The sequence below is a fragment of the Malania oleifera genome, chromosome 13 (assembly GCF_029873635.1).
Source record: "Malania oleifera isolate guangnan ecotype guangnan chromosome 13, ASM2987363v1, whole genome shotgun sequence".
NCBI classification, from domain to species: Eukaryota; Viridiplantae; Streptophyta; class Magnoliopsida; order Santalales; family Ximeniaceae; genus Malania; species Malania oleifera.
Window position 1 is genome coordinate 8,178,215 of NC_080429.1, and position 12,199 is coordinate 8,190,413.

The 12,199-nt window shown below is 35.2% G+C and overlaps 1 protein-coding gene and 1 long non-coding RNA gene across 2 annotated transcripts; one reads left to right on the plus strand and one right to left on the minus strand.

Annotated features, from left to right (window-relative positions):
- Positions 1 to 3,520: 3,520 nt before the first annotated feature.
- LOC131146535 (probable polygalacturonase) lies at positions 3,521 to 7,831 on the plus strand. Its single transcript, XM_058096179.1, has 6 exons — positions 3,521 to 3,747; positions 4,047 to 4,382; positions 6,188 to 6,308; positions 6,465 to 6,639; positions 6,736 to 6,806; positions 6,939 to 7,831. The coding sequence occupies exons 1-6, from the start codon at positions 3,715 to 3,717 to the stop codon at positions 7,628 to 7,630; spliced, it is 1,428 nt and encodes a 475-aa protein (XP_057952162.1). The 5' UTR covers positions 3,521 to 3,714; the 3' UTR covers positions 7,631 to 7,831.
- Positions 7,832 to 7,954: 123 nt separating this feature from the next.
- On the minus strand, positions 7,955 to 10,985 carry LOC131146537 (uncharacterized). Its single transcript, XR_009134394.1, has 3 exons — positions 10,678 to 10,985; positions 8,444 to 8,656; positions 7,955 to 8,330 (listed from the first exon to the last, which is right to left on the minus strand). It is a non-coding gene; the product is annotated as an uncharacterized LOC131146537 (long non-coding RNA).
- Between the last annotated feature and the right edge of the window lie 1,214 nt (positions 10,986 to 12,199).

Sequence of the window (12,199 nt, forward strand, 5' to 3'; positions counted from 1 at the left end):
GAACATGAGCCTATGAAATAAGTATATCTTTAGGGGTGGCTTAATCTTCATATCTTGAGTAGGCTACAAGACCTAGATTTTTATCTCCCCACTTGATGTCACCTCTAGACTAGCAAGTCAAAAATAAAGATTAGTGTACAAAGAATATCCATAAAAGGGAAAATTGAGTTTCATGAACTCTGAGTTGACGTCCAAACTCAAAAGAATGATAAATGACTCAACAATATCTCACAAGGTGTTATAGTTAGGATGTATAGCTAGTTGATGTCATGTATTACCCCCCATGACGGGTTGTGCAGCCCGAAGGCGGAACCCGACAATGGCTGGCCAACCATTGCTGAGTCAAAAATATCTGTAAGTACAATGGGCCCGCCACACCCTGGTCCAAACTGTCAGGTTGACGTCTACAACTCTACACTGAAAGCCACATCAACTATCTATCTCCCACCCCCTCTACTTGCATGGGCAGTTAGCACAAGTCTGAACATAATAATCTGATCTGTATAGCTATGGTACCGTGCTCCTAAAACTGAACTGAACTATCATTTAGATTCTGATAACATATAATACATGATAATATACTTGTCTAACATAATTAGATTGATAGCATTTTCCGTAATAACATACATACATACATACTTACGGTCTTGCGTCAAGTTCTTTCATATATACAGCCTTGCGCCAAACATTCATAAATACGGCCTTGCGCCGAAATCATACATAATACATGGCCTTGCGCCAACTATCAATCACGACCTTGCGCCGAATATTTCATTCATATTATTCTGAATAAATAATATGTTTATCATGTATTTTGAAACCATGATGTACTATAATAATTCATCATTTCTGAAAGCATACTTTATTTGTAAAATTGTCATAACATAATACTTTTCACGTAAAATAATATTCAAGCTACACAATGCTGAATAAAACCATGCATCCTATTCTAAAATCATTTTTTTTTTGTCATTTCATACTAATACATACATTTTAGTATCATAATAGTATTTTCCAAAATAAACATTTTCTCAATAATATAAAAATATAATACATGCTTTCCTAAACATAATTCTTCTAATAATTTAATAATAATTTTCATGAAAAAATAACTGTTTTAGTTTATTCCCTTACTTGATAACTGAAAAGAAATCACTCTAAAATTCACTAGTCCTGCACTCGCAGGGTTCCCTATTCAACACCCTGAAAACGACAACTCTCAGAACCAAACTTCAGTATTTTTTCGTAAATAAAATTTCCTATAACTATGGGAAAACCAAATTCTGAATAAATAGTCTTACCTTGAATCAAGGATGAATTTCAAACTAACCCCACCGATGATCCACTTTAGTAGATATGTAGAGAACTTCCCCAGGAGTGTCGTGGTGGCTTCAGATTGTCGAACCGACATAAATTTGGTCCAGAAACTTAGAGAGAAGGGATGAAAACCGAAGAGGAGAGAGAGGAGAGGGTTTCTCTGTGAAACTCAGTTGAAAAATCGCATTCAAGGCTATTTATACATTGCCCTTCGTCGACGTGCCACGTCACCTCGTCGACGAGGTCAATAAGGCAATTCGTCGACGAATACTATTCCTCGTTGATGAAATTCAGAGCTAAAAAAAATAGTCTCTCTGTATCTTCTCGTCAATGAAGCATGCCCTCATCGACGAAGTCTGCTGCTGCCCACTTTTTACAATTTCCATTTTCCTCTCTCTTTATTATTTAAATATCATTATTCTTCGGGTCATTACATTGAGAGCTCATCATTGCCTAGTTTCAAATATTACTTTGTATAAACACTTATGTGCTTGACTTGACATAATCACTATACTAAGTGTTGATTGCACACGTAGGGCACCGAGCTTATAGTTCTTACATCATTGAGGTGCATTGATTATATTGTGCGTAGTGGTACATATTCGCTTGTGTAAGAAGCATTTCCGTGTACAATTTTTATACACATTGATTGTATTCCAAGCATGGCCCTAAAGAGGAAGACTAGCCCTGTGGAATAATCCTGAACTGGTTTAGACCTGATTAGGAAAGTTAAGTGCGCCATCCTGGTAAAACGTGTTGGTTAAGGTCAGCCCCGTTAATTGACCTAATTGTAATCGGTCTCGCTCTACCCGTTAAGTGAGCATTAGTGGAATCTTCGGGCTTGCGAGCTAGAGGTGGGGACGTAGACACAGTTGGCCGAACCCCGATAACATATCTAGTATTGATTTTATTTTCTGCAATTTACCTTTTTCATCTGTATGTTTATGTTTATCGTTCAAATATTTTATTGGGATTGTGAATACATAAAAAGACCCTAGGATTGTGAAATACTGCTTGCTAGATTATTTGAACCTAGGGGATAAATTTTTAAAATACCTAATTTACCTTTCCTCTTGGGAATACACCAAGGCTAACAAATTAGTTGTTTTTATTTAAAATTGTTATTGGAATTAAATTGTTTTAAGATAGTGATGTGTTAAAATTTTACTTTAATGTGCACTTGTTTTAAAGAAGAGTTAAATTGTTTAAGCACTTAGTTGAGTTTAAGATTTCGTTTAAGTGTCGTTTATTTTTGTTTAGGCTTGTTTAAGGTTTAGTTCATTCGCTTGTTTTAATTTTGCCACAAAATCTCAAAAATCTCAGGAAAACAAATTTGAACTATGTTCAGTGAAATTTTCTTTTTCTTATTTTCTTTGGGATTTACACGAAATTTGGAATTAAACTGCATTCCTTAAGGAGACGATATGACCTTTTGATTAAATATTATATGACAGAATTTCTATACTTAGGATAGTTTCTGAACTGCTCATTTTTAGAGTGACTCAGGTACCATTATACTTAGGGGGTTACGAGCAACTTATGGGTTGCAAGTAACTCGTCAAAGTAACTTGTAGCCGGTTATGTAAGTCATTAATTGCTGCTTTCGTAATCACGCTAGTGATTATTAATAGTTTAATATGAGTTACGCGAGACACCCAATGTTACCCAAAGTTGACCTTGTAGCTGCATGCCTCCATGGACATATTTGTAAATATGGACGTACTGGTTTTAACTGTATCAATTATTATTTTTTGAAATTTATGTATCTTTTTATTTAACTATATAATTGTATTTAAATTCATATGATTATTTAATTTTAATTGTAATTTAGAAGTGTATAGAATGAATAATTTAATCTAAAAAATCTATTTTTGGATATTAAAATCTCTAATATTAACTAACCAAAATAACTGAAAATCATAAATTTTAATTTTTAATTTTTTAACAAATAATTAAAAAAGAAATAAAAAAATAAACAATATTTGCGTTTTTATAATGTTTGTTTGAACAGAAGTTAAAAACAGAAAATAAGACCAAGGAGAGTACAAAAGTATAGGACCGTGTAACAGTCGTAAATGCCACGTGGTTAGGAGCATGTTCTCTTCAGCCAGTCCAATCTCTGATTTGAGTCCTAAGTTGAAAAGTAGGAAACAGAGCATTCGACACCCACAATCTATGCCCATGTCGGATAGGTGATCATTCCAATTTTCATCACATCCCCTTTCCAAAGAAATACAGTTTCCGAAATCAAAGAGAGATTCGGACCCCCCGCGATTAATTCCTCAAATTTTGCTCCGCCTATCCCGCAGAAATTTTACCTGTCCCAATCATGTCGAACTATTTCCATGCTTATAATGCCTTCCTCTTGAAATCTCCACACTCAACATCCTTCACACAATGGATGTCCCCCTCGCGTTCATAAAATCACTCGTAATTCGTCTCCCTCCATGCTCTGTTTTACTTTAACAATGCTCTGTTTTGCTGCATCTGTCAATATGTATGTGTATATCCAAAGAACTGTCTTTTGGCGGTTTTGTTTCGTGGGTTTTCTCGTTTTTGAACATTAATTTTTGGGTTTCGATCGTATTTTTATTTCTCGCTTTCATTTGCACTAATTAGAGATTCAAATCAGAAAATTAAGAAGAAGAATGAAACGCTGTCTTATTGTTCTTAGTTATTGAAATGATTTTTACATTCATTTCTATTGATTGACTGTTCTTTTCTTTCAGGTGATTGGGGCAATCTCGAGCATTTTGGTAGTGGGATTACTGAGCGCAGGAGTGGCGGAGTGTCGGCTACTGGAGAGGACATCTAATCCGTTGCAGTACTCTGCCATAAACTGTCGAAAGTACCATGCGTCGTTGGAGGAATTCGGAGGAAGAGGCGACGGAACTACGTCGAACACGGAGGTGTTCAAAACCGCAATTGCTAATCTCAGCACGTACGGGGCGGACGGCGGAGCTCTGCTGTACGTGCCGGCGGGGAGATGGGTTACCAGCAGCTTCAATTTGACCAGCCACTTCACTCTGTTTCTTGACAAAGACGCTGTTATTCTTGGCTCTACGGTTGGTCCTCCCACTCTCATCCATTTTATTTTTTTTAATTCCTCTCCTCACACCTTTTGGATTAAAATATTATCATGTTATCGTTAAGAACATGAGAAAATGCGAGCAAGAGCAACTATCAAATGACTCAAAAGAGACATGAAACTTTTGATTTCATACAAAATTTGATTTTTATCTCATGAAAAATGTTTTTAGACCTGAGTCAGATTTGGCTGAATGCTTACATGTGTTTAAGCATGTGTGATTTTTATATTATTACTTTGAATGGTAAAATGAAATTTAAAAAATAACATAAGATTACTAAAATGACACAAAAATTTCTCACAAGATTCTTTTTGTATAATAAAAGAGGTGGTTTGTATTTTTTTGGACAAATTTTAAATTTCAATGCGTGTTTTGTATTTGTATTTTTACTAAATAGATGGTGTATTTTCTTCAAATAATAAATATATTATCAAACGTAACCAGATCTTAAAAAACATTAAAATGGATAAAGATGTTAAAAAAAATAATGATAATAAAAAAAGAAATAACTTTTGAATAACAAAAGAAATTATTTTTCACAATTTTCTGCTCATTATTTGTATTTTAAAAAGACATTAAGATAGTACCTAGAAGTTTGTATTTTTAACTAGTACTCACTTAATCCGTATTGGCTGTGTAAATGTCCACTTTTTTGGTGGCCTAATTACCACCCGTCAATTTGCTTTTGAAGAAAGCAGCCATTTCCATACCTACTCAATTTAGCTTTTAGGTGGTTAGGCATACGTTAGTCAAATTCTTCTTTTTCTAGGTTGAAAATTTGCGACCGCTGTTCTGCTTTTATAAATCAATGACATCAAATGACATCAAAGTGCAACTGACAGGCTAATTCATAAGCTAAAATTAAAACTTAATAATAAATATCACTTTATTCATCCTTCAATCTCTTTTGTTAACATCGAAAGACTTCATAGGTATGCTTGATACACGGGTGAGCACCAACTTAACCTAAAAGTTTAAGTCTATTGAATCTTGGTTCTAACCATATATATAAGTACTCACAAGTGAATTCTCAATATTTGTTTTCAATGTGAGACAATCTTACAAGTAGAAGTTTTTAATATATTTTACTATATTAATTCGATCCTACTCAAATGCAACATCAAATGTACGTGAGCAATTTTTTATGGTAATCAAATTATCACTTGTAATTGTCGTCTATCTGTATACTTTGATAAGTTAAACACCACCAAATAGATGTATATGACCTAAAAAATTTGAGAAATTTCTCTTCTTATTTTTTGAACCTTGTTCGAACATTCCCAACTGTTGAGACTAGGAATGTTTTAAAATAAATGATTTTTTTGCATCCTGTATCCGAGATTGCCTCCGACTAAAATGGACCTCACACCAACACAAGGTCAAGTTACACGCCACACCACGGGCTAGGGTGGACCTCTTGTTGGCACAAGGAAAAGATGTACCGTACCTCACACTTCTGAAGGTGTGAGGCACACATTGATCGTGACACTATCAAAATATAAGATGTAAAGAAATTTATAAGGATCCAATAAGCAGAACATCATGCTTAAACCAATAAGTTGATATGTTGAGTTTTCTAAAGACCAGCAGTACTTTTAAATTAGCCCCATCTTTGACTAGAAATGATAGACCTTAGAGTTAAAAGCTTTTGCACCATCAGACAACACATCCTGATTTCCAAGGAAAATTTTTAGGAACATGGTACTCTCATTGTCTGTGTGTTATTCTTTTTTTTTCTCACATGCCTTACGAGTAACGCACCTGCATTACCATTTGCACAGGTTGAATCAGAATGGCCACTTACGGCTATACTACCTTCTTATGGGCGAGGCAGGGATGCTGCTGCTGGAAGGTATGCCAGTCTCATTACCGGATCAAATCTCACTGACGTTGTCATCACAGGTAATTACAATTTGCCCAAGCTTTTTGGTATTCGGATATTTTATGTCTTACCAAGATGTCTCGTCTCAAAAATGGTGTGAAGCCCACACCATGGATCGGTCGAGCCATGCCGTTTATCTTAATAGCATTAATTAGAGTAAAGATATGCATTGTCAGGCAACAATGGAACCATAGATGGGCAGGGCGCTTGGTGGTGGGACAAGTTTCACCAAAAGGAGCTGCAGTACACCAGGCCATACCTGATTGAACTCCTCTACTCAGATCAAATTCAGATATCAAACCTCACTTTGGTGAACTCCTCGTCATGGCATGTCCATCCCATCTACTGCAGGTCCAACCTCTTTCTCTTCTTCCTCCCTCCTTTTTTCCTACTCTCCTCTTATCTTAATAAGCATATTTTGAATTTGTGCAATCTGAATTTGTACAGCAATGTAATAATCCAGGGGCTCACAATTTTAGCACCAACCAATTCTCCCAACACAGATGGGATAGACCCAGGTCAGTTTTCCATCACAAGTGGCATACTAATTCTTGAATACTACTCTCTTCTGATCTGTTCTTTGTGCTCTTTGTGGCTAAATTTTGATTAAAGTCATAATTTGAGTGCGTTCTGTTTGTGTTTTGGATCAGATTCGTGCACGAACATTAAAATCGAAGACTGCTATGTAGTCTCTGGGGACGATTGTATTGCGGCAAAAAGCGGTTGGGATGAATATGGCATTAAGTTTGGAATGCCCACGCAGCACCTAATTATCAGAAGGCTAACCTGCAATTCCCCTGACAGCGCTGTCATCGCTCTCGGCAGCGAGATGTCTGGAGGAATCAGCGATGTTAGAGCTGAGGACATTACGGCGATCAATTCCGAATCGTTACTGAGGATCAAAACAGCTATAGGGAGAGGAGGTTTTATCAAACACATCTATCTGAAAGGAATGACTTTGCACACAATATATCGGTATGTTGTGTGGATGGCAGGCACATATGGGCAACATGCGGATGAAAATTTTGATCCAAATGCACTGCCGGTGGTAGAGGATATAAACATTAGGGACATTGTAGCTGACAATGTGACCAGGGCAGGGAGCCTTATAGGAATTCAGAATGACCCTTTTACTGGAATTTGCATTTCTAATGTAAATATCCAATTGAATGAGAAACCCATGAAAGGGCAGTGGAATTGTTCTGATATTGAGGGAGTTTCGGATGACGTGACTCCTCAGCCGTGCAAGTTGTTGCCAAACAAGGATATGCCCGAAGGTTGTCCTTACCCCACAGACAAGCTTCCGATTGACAATGTTCAGTTGAAGACTTGTTCCATGTAAGGCAGTCAACATGGAAGATAGAACCATGGTTTTATAGAAGTTACTCCTTAAAATAAATATTACTTCTCTGTTGTTGTAGCTTTAATGTTTTAGTTAGCAGTTGTGAGGGCAGTAGGAAAAGAAATGAAGTTTTGGAATATTACTATCTGCTTTTTCAGTCAACTGAAATCGAGTTATATAGCTTTTCTCCATTGATGAAAACGGATAGCAATTTGAGATTCCATTGCATAACATATTTGCCAAATTCCAAGCTCAATACAAAGCCTAAAAAATAAAAAGCTGCAGGCTATAATCAGCAAGCTAATAAAGAAGAACAATTTGGAATTGCACAAAAATGAAACATAATTAGTAAGTTATTTGCTTCTGCTGAGAAGAAGAAGAAGAAGGTGGTTACCATACATTTGTTTATTGAATGAAGATAATTATAAATGAGAAAATAGCACTTCACAGCTTAATCTAAAGAACCAAAAAAATAAAATAAAATAAAAATTGAAGTGAAAATAAACTCGAAAACTTGCTCTAATTAACTTGGAACTATCCAAGGCCTACCCCAACATTGCAGTTTTGTCGAAATTTTTCTTTTCAGCAATGACAGCTGCTGCTTAGTTTCTATGTCAAACCATCATTACCCAATTCAGCAACAGTTGAAATCTCTCGTTGGGTAGTTTCTGCAAGAAGCTGCTCTCCTAATTTGATGTTCCTGCATTACACCAGTCAAACTTTGTGAAAAGGGATTAGGGAATTGGAAAGAACCAGTAATTTGTTGACACTCAGTAATCACAAAATCATATTTTGGCAGTTCAAAGTTCATACACCATAAAGTAGCAGGTCTCGTGGTTCTAGCATGTGGATTACATCTCCCATTTTAGGCCTACTTTCTGGATCTGGATTGACGCACCGAAAAGCAATTAAGAGAATTCGCTTGAGTTCCTTAAGGAAGGTACTCTGCGCAACTTGGAATCCACTATGTGATCGAAGTTTTGCCTCACTCTTGATAGGTGGGTCCCACTCTTGATAGCATCATATCTACAAATGTGTCATTGAAAGTGAGATCCCCCCCTGCTACATGTCTCACGTCTAGATAACAGTTGTAAGCATAAAAGGGTTGGTACCCACTATAACTTTGTTGAAAATCTTAGTTAGTTTTCATTAAAGAGATAGCAAAGACTACATATAAATTTAATGGATGTGGACATACTGTCAAATCATATACATTGTATTGTGCTCGCATTAAAACCGTCTCTCTCGTGAGAGTAAACCCAATCCTCAAACAGTTACTCAAGTGGATCTTATCCCTACACTTTATACGACTCAGATTGCACTCCACGTGCCTTCAAAGCAATCATACGTCCCATGTCTTGACCTCATTCAGATCCATCTACTAAGCCTAGATGATCCTTATTGGCCTCGGTCACACAATTGGTCCTCCAACTATTATCACGTCAGGAGAATTAATTTCACACCTTGATTTTTACGATGTGGCTTGCCTAGATTTATGAACCATTTGTTCTAATATTGCTGGTTAGCATCGGGGTAGTCAATGGGTGGGCTTGATACACATAAGTGAACATCAGCTTGACCCAAAAGTTTAAACCTATTGGATCTTAAGGTCAACCATGTATATAAGCACCCATCTTTGACTCTCTTTTTTCAATTAGGGATGAATTCGCGAGTGAAATTCTCAATATCTTTGTCTCGCTTGTGTCACTCCCCTTGAATAGAAGTCATTACTTGTTATAAAACCAACTAGAAGTCATTACTCAACCATGAGAAAAGGCACGAAACAATGGGAGTCCACTCATCACCACTCCCCTTGAATAGAAGTCATTACTTGTTATAAAACCAACTAGAAGTCATCACTCAACCATGGGAAAAGGCACAAAACAATGGGAGTCCACTCATCACCACTCCCCTTTTTTCACGTGTCTACATCTGCAGGAACACATTTATGAACACCTGAGCCTAATTCAGCCACACACTTAATCCTCCAACTATTAGCACGTTAGGAGAATTAGCTTCACATCTTAACTTCTTACAATGTTACTGGCAAGAATTATGGATCGTGAACTCTAATACCACTTGTTAGCACTGGAATAGTCTATGGAGGGACTTGAAACACATGAGTAAACACCAACTAGACCCAAAAATTTAAGCCTATCAAGTATTGGGCTTAACCATGATTATAAGGACCTATCTTCCACTCTATTTTATGAATAAGGGACTAACTTGCAAGTTAAATTCTCAACATATTTTTTGAGCATGTTATTTATGAATAACTTAAGACATATTTCATAAAAAGAATATTTTTCTGTAAAAAAAAATGAACAACAAAGTTTTTTTTCCTTGGAAACTCCCTCTCCCTCGATAGGGGGTGAACCCCTATACAATGCCTCATGAGCAACAGAGTCTATGAAATGTTAGGAGTATTATATCTTTAAAAAAAAAAAGACTAATAAAATCATTTTCCCTCACTTTTTTTTTTTTTGAAAATCCTCTTTCCCTCATGAACGTATGAACCTTTGTGTGCATGCAGAGGCGGCTCGCTCAACATATACAACCAAACTCAATACCTAACCTATTCATTACCCATGCCTGGTAGTTGTGCTCAAGCTTCAAATTAGGAGTGGAGAAAAGTAATGAACTCAACTACCTACAAACTAGTAAACAAGCAAGCATTCAATATTTATATTATCATTAACAACTTTTACTCTATGATCAATTTATTTTTCTTAGAATCTCCATTAGGTAGCATTTGAAAATATATATTTTAAATTTTCAATTTGTAATTTTATATGAATTTATACTAAAGTTAATGTAATTGTATAATAAATTTTATTTAAATTTACACAATTTCAAATTAAACACTCAATTCCATGCTCCCAAATAAAAGATATACCTAAAACTTAGCAAAACTTTTCTTCCCCCCCCCCCCCCCAAAAAAAACCAAATATTTAACTTAATTAATAAGATCAAAGTTCGGAATAAAAAATGTGAAACAATAAAAAATGGAAGATATAATAGAAGTTCAAGTTTACTTCTCCGGATACCTATTGCTCAGCAACTTCACTGCCACCGGAGCGTTCTCCGATAAGACGCCGCGACAAACAATTCGACAATCTCCGGGTCCGATCAGATTCTCATTAGCGAATTCGTACGTCGCCGCTTTGAGGGAAGGAGTTCCAACACCTGGGAGCCGCCGTAAATCCGCCCCAATTGTTCCGGTTTCCTGAGCCGACCACTCGCCCCAATTTTTGGATGAGATATCTCTTTTTAAAATGCTCGCTCTCTCAACGCCCTTTCTCAAAGGAGGGGCAAGCCCTACAAAATACTTAAGCGAGTGGCATGTGCCTACCCTTAAGATTTGTTTGGTATGCACACATATTGGCCACACAATTTTTCATTTTATTCCAACATACCAAACATTGGGTTAAAGTTACTACAACATCTACTAAACAAGTTAGTGGTTTTTCACTCTCTATTTATAAAATTATTTTTTTTTTGTTCGTAAAAAAATACTCCCAAACATACAATTGGAATTTTAAGTTTGAAATTATGTGAATTTGAGTAAAACATAATATAAAACTATGTGGGCTTTCTTTGAAATCTATACAAATTTTGAAATTCAAATTCAAATTTCAAAATTCATTCTCCCTATATATATATATATATATATATATATATATATATAGATATATATATATTAGTGAACTATATTAATCTTTTGCTAACCATTTTCTTAAATTATGGATCATTCTATCTAAAGATTATTCAATACAAACAAATAAAACAAATGCTGTAAGAGTCCTTTAAAATAGTTTACATTAGTGTTGTTTCATTTGAAAACTTGTTATATCATCTAAAACATCGAATCAATTGTTGATTCCACCCAAAATCACAAATTCATTCTTCACATAATCTCGGTTCATGCCACGTTGCAGCTATTATGGATCATTCTATCTAAAGATTATTCAATACAAACAAATAAAACAAATGCTGTAAGAGTCCTTTAAAATAGTTTACATTAGTGTTGTTTCATTTGAAAACTTGTTATATCATCTAAAACATCGAATCAATTGTTGATTCCACCCAAAATCACAAATTCATTCTTCACATAATCTCGGTTCATGCCACGTTGCAGCTAACATAAACCTTTCAATATGTAACATTTTTTAAAATTCTTTTTAATTTTAACTCCTCAATATTCTAAAATTTCAACATTCCCGTTTGAATTTCACCATTATGGTAAAAAATCATTCCATTTCATTTTAACTTTTCATCATCCTTAAAGTTTTTTGAACATTTGTTACATTCTCATCCCAATTGTGGAGGGACATCTAAGGGGTCGTTTGGTATCACGGTAGAAAATTAGAGAAACAAAAACCAAAAATTAAAAGCAGAATAAAAAACTAAAAATCAGCAACTTGTTTGATTAATATTTATAAAACTAATACAAATTAAAAACATGTAACTTTCAGCTTTAAATCAAATAATATTATAAAAATATGATTAAAATAATAAACTAAAAATCAGCAACTTGTTTAGTTAATATTTATAAAACTAATACAAATT